The 17,975-nt window shown below is 54.7% G+C and overlaps 6 protein-coding genes across 6 annotated transcripts; 3 read left to right on the top strand and 3 right to left on the bottom strand.

Annotated features, from left to right (window-relative positions):
- Positions 1 to 1,949: 1,949 nt before the first annotated feature.
- On the top strand, positions 1,950 to 3,884 carry J7T54_003594 (Ferric/cupric reductase transmembrane component-like protein; the record flags this gene model as incomplete). Its single annotated transcript, XM_051505094.1, has 1 exon — positions 1,950 to 3,884. The coding sequence occupies one exon, from the start codon at positions 1,950 to 1,952 to the stop codon at positions 3,882 to 3,884; it is 1,935 nt and encodes a 644-aa protein (XP_051363438.1).
- A 351-nt stretch (positions 3,885 to 4,235) lies between these two features.
- J7T54_003593 (Uroporphyrinogen-III C-methyltransferase-like protein) lies at positions 4,236 to 6,004 on the bottom strand (the record flags this gene model as incomplete). The annotated part of the gene is made up of 2 exons (XM_051505093.1): positions 4,236 to 5,587; positions 5,656 to 6,004. 2 exons carry the CDS (start codon positions 6,002 to 6,004, stop codon positions 4,236 to 4,238), a joined length of 1,701 nt encoding a protein of 566 aa, XP_051363437.1.
- A 600-nt stretch (positions 6,005 to 6,604) lies between these two features.
- J7T54_003592 (37S ribosomal protein-like protein) lies at positions 6,605 to 10,806 on the bottom strand (the record flags this gene model as incomplete). Its single annotated transcript, XM_051505091.1, has 4 exons — positions 6,605 to 9,093; positions 10,040 to 10,208; positions 10,304 to 10,665; positions 10,728 to 10,806. The coding sequence occupies 4 exons, from the start codon at positions 10,804 to 10,806 to the stop codon at positions 6,605 to 6,607; spliced, it is 3,099 nt and encodes a 1,032-aa protein (XP_051363436.1).
- Positions 10,807 to 11,070: 264 nt separating this feature from the next.
- J7T54_003591 (uncharacterized protein) lies at positions 11,071 to 12,210 on the top strand (the record flags this gene model as incomplete). The annotated part of the gene is made up of 3 exons (XM_051505090.1): positions 11,071 to 11,097; positions 11,150 to 11,289; positions 11,340 to 12,210. 3 exons carry the CDS (start codon positions 11,071 to 11,073, stop codon positions 12,208 to 12,210), a joined length of 1,038 nt encoding a protein of 345 aa, XP_051363435.1.
- A 155-nt stretch (positions 12,211 to 12,365) lies between these two features.
- On the bottom strand, positions 12,366 to 13,641 carry J7T54_003590 (lipoic acid synthetase; the record flags this gene model as incomplete). Its single annotated transcript, XM_051505089.1, has 2 exons — positions 12,366 to 12,655; positions 12,705 to 13,641. The coding sequence occupies 2 exons, from the start codon at positions 13,639 to 13,641 to the stop codon at positions 12,366 to 12,368; spliced, it is 1,227 nt and encodes a 408-aa protein (XP_051363434.1).
- A 2,087-nt stretch (positions 13,642 to 15,728) lies between these two features.
- On the top strand, positions 15,729 to 17,321 carry J7T54_003589 (Palmitoyltransferase-like protein; the record flags this gene model as incomplete). The annotated part of the gene is made up of 3 exons (XM_051505088.1): positions 15,729 to 16,278; positions 16,423 to 16,499; positions 16,548 to 17,321. The coding sequence occupies 3 exons, from the start codon at positions 15,729 to 15,731 to the stop codon at positions 17,319 to 17,321; spliced, it is 1,401 nt and encodes a 466-aa protein (XP_051363433.1).
- Between the last annotated feature and the right edge of the window lie 654 nt (positions 17,322 to 17,975).

The raw sequence follows: 17,975 nt of genomic DNA, 5'->3' as shown, positions 1-17,975 counted from the left end.
TGTGAGGGGCAATCAATATACTGTCGCCTGAGGCAATACGGTGGTGACAAAGAACCACTTGCCGCTGCCATCCTCGCTTGAGCTTGGGTCACGGCAGGGGGCTCGCTGGGTGAACGAAGCCAAAGGGCCATCAAGTCTGGGCCAAGGATGGCAGAACCATGACGCCGAGGTACGTCGATTGTCCAGCCGATATGTCTTAGGAGCGAGATTGAGACCCGCCCATGATGATAGTACAAGATGGCGGAAGATGCCGAACGAAGAGTAGCAGCGCTAGAACATTGACAGGCTGACAGCTTGTTTGCCGGGAGGGGCCGCCCTGGTACGTATACGAAGGTCGTCTGGCGATTCATTCAGCTCACGCTCCTCAGAAGAAGTTTCGTGGTGATGGGATACGCGGGGCGATGATTGGTGAGGAAGCGTTTGTTCAGGGCCGAGAGCTGCACCTTGGTGGTGCGCCGAGAGCTTGGTTTCAGGCGCAAACTAGGCCAATGACAGGGCGTGCCGCTCCTGCCTACACCGGAATCTGAAGCTAGGGCCCCAGTCGGCCTGCCCTCGTAGCGATGAGGTGGGGTCGATCTGGAAAAGCAGGCTAAGCAGCTAGCCTGTGAGATTCGAGGACAGGGCCGACAGGCTCGCACGTGCTGCTGGGCGTTTCGCTCGAGGCTAGTGGATAGAAACGAGAGGAAACACTTTGTTCCCGCGATGTTACATTGTCAGAGATGGTTATGAACGACTGCTCAATGCGTCGCGCATTTATCCCACTGGAGCGCGTTCATGCTGAACGGACACGCGAGCAGTACGTGGTCGTTGACGGGTAAAATGCCAGTAGCACATCGTGGCGTTCCTAATTCCAGATCATGGCTTGTACGCTTAGCTGGCGTCTCCACCAGTAGTCCAGGGGTCGCCAGCCACTGAATGCAATGCAGGTCGGATGCTGGCCCTGCTGGCGATAACAGCATCGAAACGAGTGGACGTTGTCGAGCTCTGTCCGTATTGCTAATAGTACTCGTTGCTCCAGATGATACTGTGTTCTTGTGTTCTTCTGCCATCGTTGCCCGGCATCACGGCAAGGCAATTCCCCATTCACATTGAGATGTACCAGGTATGGACGTGATATGTGACCACACTGCGGTGAACGTACCAAGCAAGCTGCTGCCAGCGACGACCTGGAAAACCCCATCCTAATAGACATCATGCCGCATCCTGGCAGCCCAGAATTCGCCAAGGAATGCGGTTAGGATTGTCGGGCCAAGCTTTCGCTGAGCCTCAGGGGAGGTACGACGCTAAAAGCCCACTGCTCCCGGGCCTCTCTTCATCTCGATTCTCACCTGGGCTATGATCGTCGTCAACTTCCTTTCTCTCCCTTTACTTCTCCCCTTCCCCAGCATTCTCACTCGTTTTCCTTTTCAGTGTCCGCTGTTCATCATCAACCGCCACATACTAGACCTTTCGTTGCATTTTTAGACACGCATTGCATCACCGCATACAACAGCGACTGGTATCGCCTGCTCATCCTCTCTGACTGTCTTTGCGTCACAGCAATCGGGTATATCTTACCAGCCCGTGACCATCACGGCTCAGGCGAAGGGTGTTTTCGCTTCTCAGCACATTCGATCCTTCTGTCGCCAGTCACTTGGCCGTACACGTTTCGCCGTCTAGGTCGAACATCTCGTATACGAACAACGGCGACCACACATCTCAACACACACTAATCGCGCCTGAACTTCATCCAGCCATGCGATTCAACACGAACACTTAGTGTTCTCGAGCTTTGCCATCTGTCCCTAGATTTGGGAATTTTTTTTTTGCCAGCTTTGCATTGTTCATTCGAGCCAAGTCAGCTTGGTGATTCATCAACAAGGGGAGGGCAGACAAGAGGAATCTGAGGAACGCCCACGACAAGGATTCTTTCTTCATCCTTCGAAAATAAAATAAAACCAGACACACAAATGATCCACCGCGGCTCGCATGCAAAGATGGATCAACTCTACGACTCTGTCCGGCGCGGGATCGCCAACGTCGCTCCATCAGACCTCATGACTCCCTCGCGAATCGTCGAGCGTGCTGCTGATGCCGTGTCTGAGGACGCCGAGCCGACCTCCACCATCGCCCCATACTACCAAGACCTCGCTGGTGTGAATCAGCCCATGAACATGGTCTTTAAGAGAGGCATATGGTGGATGCTGGGAATCGCAGCACTGCTCGTGTTGGGTATCCGCATCTCGCAGCTGCTCTGGATGCAGCTGCGGCAAGTCGCCGCCATGACCCAACCGCGGGAGAAGCAGACTTACTGGAAATACTCGCAGCACGAGTGGATGCCCTGGATCAAGAGGTATGTTCTGTACGCGCCTCTGGGAAAGAAGCGCCACAACCGCGAGATTCGCCTCTCCATCGCCGGCCACATGGGAACCCTTCCGTCTCGTTTCCACACGATTGTCGTTGGAGTGTTCCTCCTCTCGAACACGATCTACCTGTTCTGGGTGGATTGGAACCAGGAAAACAAGTATGCCCTGTGTGCCGAGATTCGTGGACGTTCTGGCACCCTGTCCATGGTCAACATGGTCCCCTTGATCATCTTGGCCGGACGCAACAACCCGTTGATATGGATGCTGCACATCAGCTTCGACACCTACAACCTGCTGCACCGCTGGATGGGCCGCGTGGTTATCATCGAAGCCGTCATCCACACTATTTCGTGGTCCATCCCAGCGGTTGCCGACCTCGAGTGGTCGGGCGCCGCAGAGGCGTCCGTCACCAGCTGGTTCTACGGTTCAGGCTGGATTGCGACGATTGGCATGGTCATACTCTTAATTGGATCGCTGAGCCCAGTGCGCCATGCCTTCTACGAGACATTCCTCAACTCGCACATCGCCCTGGCTATCATCACCTTCGGTGGCACCCTCATCCATTGCGCCACGGCCCACATCGAGGGCGGTCTGCCTCAACTGCCGTGGATCATTGCCATCCTTATCCTATGGGGTCTTGATCGCTTCGCTCGGTTCGCCCGTCTAGCTTACTGCAACTGGACGCGTGCTGGTTTTACCACTGCCAGGTGCCAGGCAATGCCTCACGACGTTACTCGCGTGACATTGACTCTGCCGCGACACGTCGATATCAAGCCTGGCACCCACGCTTACCTGCGCTTCTGGGGCGTCAACCGCTGGGAATGCCACCCCTTCTCCATTGCCTGGGTCGACCATCATGCCACTCGCGACTCCGGTCTCCCGGTGGCTGAGAAGGAGCCACTGACAGGCATTGACTACTCCAGGACCACGACATCCGTCTCGTTCCTCATCGCTGCCCAAACAGGCTTCACTCGGAAGCTGTACGACACAACGGTCGCCCACAGCAAGCGCTTTGGTTCACCGGCGGTCTTCATGAAAGCCGCCATGGAAGGCCCGTACGCGGGCCACCACTCCCTAGATTCTTACGGCCACGCCGTTCTCTTTGCAGGGTCGACGGGCATTACACACCAAATGTCCTACATCAGGCATCTCCTGAAGGGATACAACGAGGGCACCATTGCCACTCGGCGGGTAACCTTGGTGTGGGTCATTCGCGAGTACGACTCTTTGGAGTGGGTGCGTGAGTGGATGACCGAGATCCTGCGCATCCCGCATCGCAGAGACATTCTCCGCATCAACGTCTTCATCACCCGTCCCAACAACGCGAGGGACATGTCGCCGCCTAGCGAGACGGTGAAATTGTTCCCCGGACGTCCCAACATCCCGCTACTCCTGGCCAAGGAGATGGCGGAGCAGGTGGGCGCCATGTGCGTGACGGTCTGCGGACCCGGCGCCCTGGCCGATGATGTGCGAAGTGCAGCGATTGCGGTGCAGGGAGAGACGGTCTGCGATTTCTTTGAAGAGTCATTCACGTGGTGAGCACGGGCAAGAGCTCTCCTAGACTCGCAGAAAAGAGGCAGATCGTAAAGGGGTAGTCTAATATTTTGTTTATATGAAGGGTAATTACTGGGCGCAGCGTGGCCACCCCATGCGTAGCATAACATAGCACAGCATCTGACAATCGTCTTCAGCTTCTTCTGTATATATCATGGATGCAAATACAAATTAGAAAAAAAAAATTATATATAAAAAACCGACTGCCGTACTGAATGTGCTCTTGTTGGGCACGCTGATGATCACCATTTCTGGGTATGCTACTCCAAAGTCAACAAAACTCCGCCCCATGCAACTTTATCATGACGCTCCCGTTCCTTTGCTCCAATCCCCGGTTCACGAGGCCAAGGCCGCCAACTCTTTCAGGTCAGCCAGGGCACTCGTGTCCCCCACATCAAGTCCCCGAAAACCTTCCTCTACGATCCATGCGCGACCTCTGTCCTCGTTCTTATGCAGCACCTCACATGCCCTTCCAACAACGAGTAGACCCGGCGGGCGGGAGCCCTCCACGTCAATGGCCTCCACCACGTGTCGCAGAGTGGTGCGGATGACGCGCTGATCCGGGCAACTGGCCCTCTCAATGACAGTACAGGGCGTAGTAAACGGCCAGAGTTCTCGTCCGGGCTTCTCCTCCTCTGAGGCCTCTGTGGCGGGCAGAAGACGCGTTAGCTCGGCCACCAGCCCTCCTATACGATGCAGCGCCATGAGGAAGACGACAGTCTGCGAAGCGACATATGGTGGTGGCTTTGGTGGCTTGCCCTTCTTGCCCGTCCCTGTGCAGATGAGCACCTGGTCGGCGACGTCGCGCTGCGTGCTGGGCACGCTCGCGAACAGGGGCGCGCTGAGGGCGCTCGTGATGCCAGGCAAGACGACAATCTTCTCGTTCGGGACGCCATGGGCCCTGAAAAAGGCGTATTCCTCGCCTCCGCGACCGTAGATGTACGGGTCGCCTTGTTTCAGGCGCAGCACGGTGCGTCCCGAGAGGTAGGCCGCGAGACCTGCGTCGAGTAGCTCTTGTTGCGCCGCGTCCGCGTTCCCAGGGAATTTCTTGGCGATGCTCACGGGCGTCCTCCGAGGGATCAGGTCCAGCACACCAGACGGTACGAGCTTATCCGCCAGAATGATGTCAGCGGCCTGAATGGCCTTGTGGGTTGCCTGGGTGAGTAGATCAGGATGGCCAGGTCCTGAGCCAGCGAGGATGATCCTGCCTAATGATGACCCTGGCGGTGAAGGCGGCGGCTTCGTTGAAGGAGAGGATGTGTAGGACGCAAACACCCTCTCGACATCTTCCTCGGTAAGGGTGGCAAGCTTTCGCAGAGGCCAGTATTCGCAGACCTGGCTCAGCCACCTCACTCGTCTCGTTTTGGCCTCTTCATCGGAGCCTTCCTTGATCAGTTTGTTAAACGAGCTTCCCTGGCCGGTGGAGTCGTCCATGTCGCCAATGGCAGCATCGCCCTGCTGCACGAGTTTCCGTATCCGCCCGATCTGGGTGACTGCATTGCCGAGCGAGGGAGGCAAGGACGAGGCGATCTCGCGGCGGATGCGAGACGAGAGCTTGCAGCCGTGGCCGTTGGTAGTGACACCGATTTGAAGGGGACCGTCGGAGTGGACGCTGAGGAGGGTGAAGGTGCACAAGTCGGGCGCGTCGATAACATTGATCGGTATGCGATTTCGTTTGCAAATCTCTGCTATCTTCACATCTGTGTCTGATCAGCAAGAGGAAGACAAAGACAGGTGTTCCTGGGGCAGCACACACGTTTCGCATCACGGGGGGCAAAGGTGATGAAGACAGCGTCTACGACCTTGCCCACCTCTTGGCGTCCGAGGTTGAAGAGGTCATCTTCCTGGAGCTGCTTCTGATGCCACTGCACGTCACCCTCATCGATTCGCCGTTGGAGCGCGTAGTGAATCTCGGAGTCGTGCGGCGCGACAACGACGGGCTTTGCGCCAGAGGATATGGAATGCGACACTCGCGACGAGGCCAGTGGGTTTGTGCCGAGAATCAGATGAACGTGATCGGTGCAGGTTTGAGCAGTGAGGAGGGAGATTGGGGCTGGGGCAGGGAGCCATTGTGGCTCGTCGTTTGAGGGCAGAATGGCAGCCATGGTGGGATGTGTCGACCTGGAGCTGGACCCTTGTTTATTGCCCCTCTGCGAGTGAGGTAGGTGCCCCTCCAAGGATGGGTTTGTCGAGAAGGGAAGACTGCCCAAGGGAATACTCGTCTTGTGGTTGTTACCTGAAATGGAGTTTGCGTGAAAAGAATGGAAAGCAGGATACACAAGCACAGCTAGAAGCAAAAGAGAGAGATTGTCAATCATTAGACTGCGCACCACGCTGGATAACCTTGGGATGCCAATTACAAAACCCCCATCCTAACGAAAAAAGATGGATGCACGCTAAAGTATCCGCAATCGGCTTGCTATCCCCCATCGCCATTGACGCCATGCTCCGAGCCGAGGACCGCGTCCAATCAGGGCGGCGGCATTTGACTGATTCAGCATCCGGAGATGCACCAGACACTCCCACCACGCCACCGACTTATCGCTGAGATAGGAGATGCACAATCCAACAGGACATGATGATCACGGACGAAGCGAACCCCCGCGACTGAGCAAGACACATACTAGATAGATGGGTATCCCTAGCCAACGCCAGATATGCAATACATATGATACACAGTTGTACAACCTCCCCTTCAGTCGACATCACCTCTTGCCTTCACGTTCCATCTCCCTCCTAATGTCCTCGTCCAAGCCAATGTCCGCATCCACCATCTCATCAACAGCCTCGTCATGCTCCCGCTCCAGCGCCTCCATTTGCTCCAGTTTAGCTTTCTGCCTCTCCTCCTTGGTCAGTCTCCTCCTTTGCTGCTGCTCTGCCTCGTCACCGATCACGGACTTGCGTCCCTTCTTTTTTGAGTCTTGCTTCAGTTTAGCCTTTGCGACTGGCTTGCCATTCCGGGGCGGGCGCTCGGCCGTGGTCTTGGCCCCAAGAGCCCACAAATCTCCCCAGCGCGTCTTGCGTGCGTCGTGATATGCAAGCTTGCTAAAGCTCTTGGGCACAGTCCATCGCTCAATCTTGCCGGCTGGGGTGCAGACGTCCATGGTCACATGGCCTTTTCGCTTAAGTGCCGGATTGACGAGGCGCGGCAGCGTCAACATGTTCGGCTTCTCTTCTGTGTTCTCGTAGCCTTCTTTTGCAAGCTCGGTGGCCTTTTTGCCCGTTGGCTGATCGGCGGCAATGGGAACACCGCGCTGCACGGCAAAGTAGCTGAATTGCACGTCACCCTGGTTATCCGTCTGCTTCCGAAGCATCTTGACGTAGAAATTTGGCCGGATGAACCGTTGGCTGAAGTGGCAAAAGTCTTTGCGTCCAATACCTTGCCCAGGCTCCACGTACATGGGGCATAGACCCTGGTTTGTACAGGGAGCAACAACATGTCCCGGCTCGGGTTCGCGGTGGAAAGCTGGGTTGAACTCCTCTGGGCCGATCCGCGGTTCGCCTGACGGGGGAAGCAGAAAATTGTAGAGCACATTGTGACGCGCGTGTGCTATGGCTTCGAAGCCCCGCGGGTGAGCCTTCTCCTGCATGACCAGAACGCCACCGTCCTTGCGCAGCAGATTCCACAGGTTGTTCAAGATTGCCTGGCGTCGGTGTGTCTCTTTTTCGCGAAGGAGCATGTGAGACGAGATGATAACGTCGTATGACTTGCGAGGCTGTTCCTTGCCGCCGCCATCCAGCCGCTCGCCCTTCATCTCGCCAGAGTGTTCGTAGTCAGGCAGTCGCGGCAAGAAAGTCGTGTTGTCCAGAAACGTCTTGACGCGGTTCCGGAGGCGATCGGACGTTACAATGACCGTCTTGCGCCCCGGGATCTTGTCCCCCTCGACTTCCCCCTTTTCTTTCAGCAGCCGCCACTCCGCATTCAGTATCTGCTCCCAGGCAATGATACCAGCGCCGCCAGTACCGACGTCCAACACACTGAGGCCTTCGCCGCTCTTCAGCTTTGATTGGATCCACTCGCTGCCAAGACGCTTCCGCACTTCGCGCACGATGGAGTACACAGAGGCGTACGCAGCGGGCATGAAGCCGGCCAGAAAGGCATCAGCCTCCACTTCGGTCATGTGGCGCTGAGTTGCCGATAGGCCTACTCCACCCATGCTCCCCGACCTCAGCCCATAGACAGTCTCCGGAGACAAGGGCAGCCCTGAACCGCCAAAGCTGGCTTCCGCCGCTTCTCGCACGTGTCGGATGTGCGATCGGCGCAGGAGCTCAGATATCGGCTGCACAAACTCTGCTGTGGGCAGGGCAATTTCCATCGACTTGCCATGGAAGCTGCCCTCAACGGTGTAGGGATGGAAACGGGTGAACCCTTCGTCCAGCTCGCCGGTAGCTATTCGGAGCGGAAACTCCTCTGGCCATGACTTGGCGCTGGCCTCTTCTTGACTTTCCACCGCCTCGCCCTCTTCTTGTTCCGCCTCCATTCGTTCTTCAGCTTCCTGCTGCTCTTTCTGTGTCCTTGCAAAGTCGTCTGCCAACGTCCTCATGGCCTTAGCCTCTCGGGGATTCCTCGCCACGGCATCAATGTAGTCCTGGGGCGTCAGGGACTCTGGCTCCTCCCGCAATGGAAGATTGGGCGCCTTCCGCTGTGAAGCTTGCATGAGCATGTCCTGGATAGCAGCTGACTCTTCTTCACTCGGCCCCTCAGTCTCCTCAGAAAGACCAAAGTGATCCTCCAGAGCAGCCAGCTGTTCTGGAGTGGGCTTCGTAGCAGCGAGCTGACGGACTTGTTCCACGCTTAGGCCTTCCTCACTGGCAATCTTCTCAATCTCCTCCTCGGAGAAACTCCATGCTTCATCTTCCGCCTCGGCCTCAGCCGCGGCCTCCTCTTGTAGCTGCTCTTTCAAGGCCCGATCTCTCTCTTGCTCTTCTGTTATCAAGTCTTCGGCTCGCGCTTCGCTGTCCAAGTCCTCCAAGTCTGGCTCGAGTGGAGCCTCTTTCGGTGGGATTTTGTATGTGATCTCTTCAAATTCTCCGCCCTTCAGCTCCTTGAGTACGGTGCCCTCATCGGAAGCCTTCATTGACGCACCAGCCATGTCGGCGTGCGTGTCAATGCCAACATCTTCGGGGCTTGTTTCTCGCAGGGGCGGGCCAAACAGTCGAACGTAGAGGGTGTACTCGGTGGGGGAGAGGTAGTCTTTTGGCAAAGTGTCACGAAACCGCTGTTTCGCATCCCGGACAACTTTCTCAGCATCTTCTATTGTCTGCTCTTCCCGTCGCAAGGTTTTCGAAGTCGAGAGATATGATTTCGTAGTTTGGAGCTGTATCGGTTGAAGAGAACGTCGGATATATACGGCGGATGCAGAAATACATGGACTGCGCCCTGTCGCAAGTTGGTTCGGCCGAGTGCAGGCATACCTGATGCCCCGCGCCGACAGCATGATGGGTGTAAAATACAATATTGTACAAAAGATCGTTGATACAGGTTCGTTGTCTGAGATCGGCAACATCGATCTTGGACTTTTTGGGCGGGACGCGAAAGCACGTGACCGTGAGTAGGAATAAGCAGGTTGTAATAGGTCAGAAAAAGGGTCCAGATCGGTCCTCCAGTTCTTGAGATCCAGTCCATCATTCAAATATCTTCATTGGTACTCAATGAGCGGCGAGCCAAGAGATATCGCTGGAGCAGCGATAAGAACACGATGTCGGCGCCGGGTCGGTCAGAAACACGTGCATGTATCTGCGTGCACAGCTTTATTGCTCCGCTAAATCGAGTCCTCTGACATATCTTGATGACACTGTCTCTCCGTCATGTCTAGTAGCTCGAGTTCTTGAATCATTTTTATCTCCTTCAAGCTAGAAATGCCCCTTTGCGTAGCATATTGACCCAAGGTATCAACGACTAGCAGTAGGGCGTGAAGTTCTCTACAGCTTGAACAAAGTCTTTGATGGAGAATACGGTGAAACGTTGTATCTGTAACAAGGGTAGGATATGTGGATGGGTAAGCATGGTTCGCACTGAGAATTATCAGTTGTAGAGCGTTGACCAATATGAAGTATCTTTGAATCGAATCTGAATGACAACTGACGCTCAATCGCAACGCTAAACAATTACACAAGACTAATCCATCCTCGTTAATCACCCCCCAGGTCCGACAACGTCCTGAACGTAGGCTTCTGCGCTGCCCTCGCACTCCCAGAAGCCTTCGCCTCGGCACCCTTAGTCCCAGCACTAGCAGGGCCCTTCTTGGCTGGAGCTGGCGTCTGATGCTTGTTGAACCTCGAGCTCTCCGCCGCCTTGTACCCGTCAAACTGTGCGCCACAGTCAGTATAGTCCCTGTCTACTCTTCCTTTTTGTTACGTGCCGAAAGGAGTGAGACAAAGTACAGCCCCACAAACATGATCACTATGTTGATGAGCTTGCCGAAGTCGATGCCGCCACCCGCAGTCTGTCCACCACCCAGGGTCCGGCCAGGTGTCTTGAAGATTTCGCCAGGGTTGCCACCTGGTGTGTTCGCCAGGCTCACAGCTTTGCTGATCGCTTCTGTCAAGGCCGACGGGTTGGCGCCCTTGATAGTCTCTACACAGGCACCGTTGTGGAAGATCTTGAACGTGGGCATCGCGGCCACGCCCTGCGTTTGGGCAATGGTGGACTGCGAGTCGACGTTGACTTTGGCAAAGGCGACTTTCTTGGGTCGAGAGTGCTCCTTGGCGAGACGTTCGAAGTGAGGCGCGATCTGCTTGCACGGGCCGCACCAGTCGGCGTAGACTAGACTCGTGTTAGTGATAAAGCAAGCTCGGCAATACTGCAACGAGGGGCAGTATCCGTACAGTCTGCAATGACTACCGTCGTGGAGTCCAGCAGGCTCTGCCACTCGGCTGCTGAACCGATGCTCACGGGGCCACTCATTCTGTAGGTTGGTCAATGTAATCGTCAAGTATTTTGCGATGGTTTAGGCGTGAGCAGCGGAGGTCAGCGATGATGGGATGCGACAGTTCCCAGACCAGCTGGCACATTTATTGGACATTAGAAGTGGGCTGCCGCTGTATTTGGCAGGCGGTGGAGCTACCTTGGAGATTCTGCCACTTTCCCTACCCACCCAAGTCCAACTTTTTGTAAACTGACGGATTACGAAAGTCGCTAATACTCACGTACAACAAAACGCTATACATCATGTCATTCCACGAGCGCAACGCCAAGGTGAGCTCTGATCTCTAGATTCTTCGGGAATCAGCTTTTGACAGTCATAAAGAAGCGCAAGATTGGCCACAATGGTCGGGCCAATCCCTCCCAAGACAGGTCCTCCTTCAAGCCATCCGCCATCTTCAACCCTCTTGAAGGTGGTCGTGACTGGACAATATCTGTCGCTGTGCCGAGCAGTGTTCTTGCCAAGTAGGGAAACGCTTCAGATACTTGCTGCCTGTCATTTTTAACCCAAATAGTCTTGTTACCGCGGATCAGCGCCTCACCCTGCCAGGGCGAATCGCACGTGCTCTAGCAGTGTTCTCCGTCGACGAAGTCATTATATTTGACGACTCACCTCCCGCTTCGCGCCTTCGCAATGTCGACCCCAACTCATACACTGGCGATACAGACCCCTGCCACTTCATCGCCCATATTCTATCCTATATCGAGGCACCGCCATTCATGAGGAAGACCCTGTTTCCACTGCATCCCAATCTCCAGAAGACGGCGCTGCTACCGAGTCTCGACATGCCCCACCACCCCAACCCGAAAGAATGGATACAGTATAGGGAAGGTGTGACAGTTGCGGGACGAGCACAAAATGGGGGCACCCTGGTGGAAGTCGGCCTCGAGGAGCCTGTGGAAATCGCTGAGCAGATCCCCCCGAAAACTAGAGTAACACTGCAGTTCCCTGAGGACGAGAATGCGGCTCCTCAATGCATTCATCCTGAAGCACCGAGAACAGAGGGTGGATACTACTGGGGCTATCAAGTGAGGAAGTGCGCCTCACTCTCGGCAATTTTCGAGGAGAGCCCCTTTGAGGACGGTTATGATCTCAGCATCGGTACCTCAGAACGTGGAGAGCCAGCCTCCAAGGTCTTTCCGGCCGGGAAGCGGGTCGCTCCGTTCAAGCACTTATTAGTGGTGTTTGGTGGGCCGAGGGGACTGGAGTACGCTTCCATGAACGACGACAAACTGAAGGGGATGGGCGTGCAGGGGGCCAAGACGAAGGAGCTCTTCGACCATTGGGTCAATATCTTGCCAAACCAGGGAAGCAGGACGATACGAACAGAAGAGGCCCTGTTGATCGGATTGACGACATTGCGGGGAATCTGGGACAGCAGCTAACTGCTTTATTCACAGCGGTGTTTGGAGTTGGGGTATTAAAAATATATTGTCCAGCCGTTGTTGAAGGCTGCCCATCCAGGAAAAGTTGAATCACGCCGTCCCGCCAACGCCAGTCCATGCAGAGTTTCCATATGTACAATCCATCTGACCAAAGTTCAGGGCGCAGTGATGCTATCGGCCGCTTGGGCGTGGTTGATGGTGGTTCCTGAGGGGGCCTTGTTGCCGGCCCTCTGCTTGAGCACGTTCTCAATGAACGCTTCGCCAGCTTTGTATGAGGAGCGGACAAGAGGGCCACTGGCGCAGTAGAGAAAGCCCATGTCGATGGCTCGTTGGCGCCACATTTCGAACTCATCAGGCGTAACGTACTTCTCCACTTTGAGGTGGCGCTTCGTCGGCCTCATGTACTGGCCAAACGTAACAACGTCAACGTTGGCTTTGCGTAGTTCTATGCTTGTCAGCTCAATCCTCGTGTGCAAACGGATGAGGCTACTCACCAGTCAGCGCGTCCATGACTTCCTTTTCTTGTTCTCCCAAGCCCAGCATCAGGCTGGTCTTGGTGATGATGCCCTCTTGACCCCTGACCTCCTTCGCATGCCTAAGCACGTCCAGGCTCTGCCTGAATGTTGCCCTGCGGTCTCTGACGTAAGGAGTGAGCGCCTCCACCGTTTCAACGTTGTGCGCATAGACGTCCAATCCACTCTCCGCCATGACCGCCACCTGTTCCAGATCTCCCCTGAAATCACCCGTCAGGGCTTCGACAAGTAGACTCGGCTTCTTCTGCTTGATTTTGCGGATTGTCTCGGCGAAATGTCGCGATCCTCCGTCGACAAGGTCGTCTCGGTCAACGCTCGTCAGGACAACGTACCCTAGTCCCCATCGTGCCAGTGCCTCAGCCGTGTGCTCTGGCTCGTGCGGGTCGAGTGGAGGTGGTGCCCGCGAAGTCTTGACGCTGCAGAAACGGCAGCCTCGTGTGCATGTGTCTCCCATCAACATAATCGTCGCCGTCGCGGCGCTCTTGTCGCTGCCACCCCAGCACTCGGAAATGTTGGGACATTTGGCCTCTTCACAGACCGTGTGCAGGCCTAGTCCCCTGAGGTCTTTCTTGATCGCCTTGAAGTTGTCGTTTCCGGCAGGTATGGGCGTCTTGAGCCACTCGGGGAGGCGGGTGATAGTCTTCTTCTTGCCCTCGGGACCGACTTGGGCGGTGCGCAGTGCAAAGGCTTCCGACTGCGACAGAGACTCATCGGATGCGCCGACAAAGTCGTTGAACGAAGCAATGTTTGCATCTTTAAAGTACGTCTTTCGTTTCGGTTTGGCGCTCGGAGGGGCATCAGGGATGGTGGCGAGTGTCCGGATCGCGTGAGTCGAGCACGCGAATGCGCGGCGAACTGGTGCATGAGCTCGCTGCATCGACGTAGCTATTGATGCCATCGTGGGTGATGTAGATATGTGTTTGGCAACGAGAGAACAAAGAATGAAGACTGACGCTTCGATTCTAAGAGTAGGGGAGTCGGAGGCGAGATGCGCTTTAGCAATCAGAAAATCGGGATTAATTGGGCTTGAGCCGATTGGACCCGGTGCGTCGACAGCGGCCGTCGCCCCGTAAATATGGGTGGCCCAGGTGGTCGGACAGCAGCCAGCAAAGTCTGACTACCCTACATCGAGATCCTCCTGCTCTGTCGGTTATACGTACTCCGTAGTTGAGAAAATAATAAGAGGGCAAATTGCGTAGTAGAAATAAATCCTCCAGGCGTGAACGTATTCCTGTTCCGGTCATCTCCAAACTTGGAATATTACGCATTGAGTACGTGTACTATGTTCATGCTGTTATCGGATCTATCCGACACTGCTGTTTAGAGTACGGCTCGCTTCCGACAAGTTTAATTATGTGACTTTGTTGAGAGCGTTGACCAGATGGGCTTTTGGACAGGTCATAGAGTATGTACACTTGTGGCGCAATATTGTTGCAAACCGCCGAATAAGAAAAAGTCTTCATGATCAGCTATAAACTGACAACTTCGAATCCATTTACTTTAAGGTCAACACACATCAGGTCCGCCACCCAGCCCCATGTCAAAGAAAACTCGACGAGCTTCCATTCGCGCTAAGGCTCAGATGATTACTCACTAGCAGATTCTGCGTGCTCCGGACGTGTGTCATAAATAGTACCAGGCCACAATCATGCATCCCCAGCCCAGAACAGATGAAATGGCACTCGACCTACGGAGCATATCAATCCTATTAACACAGCTTCTGACAAGGAAACACCGAGAGAGGAAGATGGAGGCTCCACAGGCTAAGCGCACATGCATAATAATGCAACTTGAGCATTTCGGATGAGTGTGGATCTGACAATCTGATCTTGTCATTTGCGGCCTTGTTGGAGTTGCATTGTCACAACTGACCACTAAGACAGGTTGACCCATGGTGACACGAGTCTCGGCAAGAGAATGTTTGTTGTTGTTCAAGCTGGGTCACAAACCCTGAGAGCTATAGTGACACGGCTCTTATGATCTATGCATTGCAGCGATAAATTAATTACTGGTTTCTGTTGTCGTCGAGCACATCGTCAGCCTGGTCCTTGCGGTGACAGCCTGACAGCCTGACAGGTAATTGAATGGCCCGTGCGCCAATTGCACTTGACTTGACAATGCCGGCGCGCTAGTCTCTATGAGGCTTAGCATGCCCCGTGCTTGGAGGAAGAGCCATCATGCAGGAAAAAGGAACATCATCCCACAGAGCAGAGCTGATTAACGTCGTCAATCATCCTGCCAACTTCTCGTCAGGCACATCGCATTCGGCCGTCCGCTCCCTACCTTTCTTCTTCGACTTTTTCTACCCACCGCGCTCCGTGGTGCCCTATTTATATTTCTTTTCCCTTCACGTGAACACGCATGGGTTTCAGCACACCCCTCCAACCAGCCTCCCAATTCCTTTGTACCTGAACACTCCACGTTGACGACAACTTTTCACAATCGCGCGAATCCAACTGCCCGCCCCGAAACTCGAATACTACAAAAGAAGGCGATCAAGTCATAGCGAGTAACCGTGCGCAAATACCGATCGAGGCGCATCATGATACGAGCTTGACTGTAGAAATCCGAAGTACAGTCCAGGACAAAATGGAGGACGCGCAGGATTCATCGGCAGTCGAGGGGTCTGGCGTCCCTAAAACGCAAGAAGTCCCGGCTGAAAGAGCACCAAGCGTCGACTCATCGCGCCTCAGTGGAGAAGTCTATGTGCGACCCAAGTCCGGGACGAGTAAACGAAGTGCGACCCGACCCGACACCAGACAAACGATTGACAAAGGCGCATCAAAGCCCGTGAGCGGAGGGCAAGAGAAGAGGAAGTCTGGCGTAACTCCCAAACGCGAGTCGCTGCTCAGTTCGGGAGAAGGCTCGGCGCGCGACCAACGAAACAGAGCCAGTCGAAGTCATGTTCCCTCCTTAACGTCGAATGCCTTCTTCCGGCCCATGAGCTCTCAGAAGCTGCAAGCTCATAGACAAAGCTCGCGACCGATGCCAACGGACCAGCAATTTGCGCAAGCGCAGAATCTCCAACCGCAGAATTTGGATTTGGATGATGGGGCAACAGACATTGGGGGCAGTGTTGCTCACCGTGCATCGGGACTCGAAGATCTGCGGCCTCCGCCTTCCAGGGGAACGGAATTTACCGACCAGGATCGTGTAACAGCAAACACCAGCCCTACTACCAACGGGCATTACCCCACGGGTAGCTTGACTGACAGCGTCAGACCGCTGCACAAGAGCAACGAGCCCGCGGCTAATCCACGTGGCTTGACAGTGAACGTGGAAAAGAGCTACCAGGGTGCTGGCAAGCCAGGGCCCAGCCCCCTCGCATCTCCACGATCGTTTCGCTCCAACTTTATGCGTGCGGGAAGGGACTCGAACCGAAACAGGAGCACTGAGGGGGCCGAGAAGCTGTCTAGTGGCGCGTCTTCTCCCAAGATGGCGCCGATTGATTCGAGAGGGCAGGCGAGACAGGCGCCAGCACAGCAAGCGCAGCCTGAGGTCCCTACAGCCGGACGAGTCTTTGATTACTTTGAAGGTAATACTAGGTTCTGCCTTGGTGGGAGATGGCAAAACACGAGGGGAAAACCGATCAACTTGGCCACAGGGTTCTTCATCGTACTACCTTGCGTCTTGTTCTTCGTCTTCTCGGCGCCTTGGCTTTGGCGCAATATCTCTCCAGCGATACCCATCATCTTTGCCTACGTGGCATTCATCTGTATGTCGTCGTTCGTGCACGCTTCAGTGTCAGACCCTGGCGTAAGTTATTTTCCCACGTTCATGTTCGAGCCTTACTGACTCTGCTAGATTTTGCCGCGAAATCTACACCACTTTCCTCCGCTAGGCGAGAACGATGATCCCTTGCGATTGGGCCCACCAACGAATGACTGGACGCTCATAAAGTCAGCCGAATCTGCTACCGCTGCCATGGAGGTTCCTGTTAAGCACTGTCGGACATGCAATATTTGGCGCCCCCCGCGCGCTCACCATTGCCGCCTCTGCGACAACTGCATCGAGACGCACGACCATCACTGCGTCTGGCTCAACAACTGTGTCGGCAAGCGCAACTACCGCTACTTTTTTGTCTTTGTCACGTCCGGCACTATCCTTGCCCTCTACGTCATCGTGACCTCGTTGGTCCAATTACTGGTGTACCGCAGTCGTGAGAATGTGAGCTTCGGCAAAGCCATCAACCATTTTCCGGTTCCTTTTGCTCTCCTCATTCTTGGCGTTCTTCTCTTCTGCTATCCTGCCGCCTTGATGGGCTACCACGTGTTTCTCATGGCTCGCGGCGAGACGACGCGCGAGTATATGAACTCTCACAAGTTCGCTAAGAACGAGCGGTTTAGAGCATACTCGCAAGGGAGCGCCCTGAAGAACATAATCGCCGTGCTCTGTCGGCCTCGGACCCCAACATATTACCGCTTCAAATCCAAGTACCAAGCCGGGGACCAACGGCTAGGCGTGCACAAGAGCCTTAGACCAAAGGTGGATGCACAGGGCATGGAGATGCAGAACGTTTCGCTGGCGCCACCGCAATTCCAGAGCGAACAGGCTTTCCACGAAGCCAATCGGCGTTGAATGCGGGAACTCTCTCTTGTTGTCCCGTAGCGACTGGCTTGCTACGACATATTCCTATTGTTTGGGGACAATACCTAATGTTTTGTCTTGCACGTAATATACTCCTGGAAAGGACAAATCCTAGGCGTATCATCTGTATATAGCGGACTCGATATCTCACTTTCTTACATACGAACATGGCAGCCTACTTGACGCTCATGTCTGTTGCATGTCGCCGACTTGTAAAAAAAATTTTTTTTTTTTTTTTTTTGACATGTTCATCAGAGAAACATTCACCGATTTCAAGACGGTGCCCACAAGCCACCACTCTGTACCTGTAGGGTAGGCACTTATTATGTACTTGACGCCTTTGAGTGTTCCCCTGAGAGCAGTACGTGCCGCCCGCACGTTGACAAATGCGCGGGCGCCAGTGGAGGCAGAATTCAGGGACCAGTTGATAAGGTACGTACCGCGCCCTCGATAAGAGATTTTCTCAGAAATTTCCCGCCAAGGAGGGGCGTCTTTGAGTTTCCCATGCTGCTGCCCAATGCAGTCAGCGCCAAAAAGAAATCCCCCCACCATATTAATTCTACCTTTCCCTCATTCTCTGTTTTGCAACTCTGCATCCCACACCTACTTCTTCGAGGCCGAATCCAGATCTTTTGCGCCCGGCCT

Source organism: Emericellopsis cladophorae (genome assembly GCF_022114955.1).
Source record: "Emericellopsis cladophorae strain MUM 19.33 chromosome Unknown NODE_12_length_473309_cov_116_543296, whole genome shotgun sequence".
In the NCBI taxonomy this organism is placed as follows: Eukaryota; Fungi; Ascomycota; class Sordariomycetes; order Hypocreales; family Bionectriaceae; genus Emericellopsis; species Emericellopsis cladophorae.
This window is presented reverse-complemented; position numbering and strand designations above follow the sequence as displayed.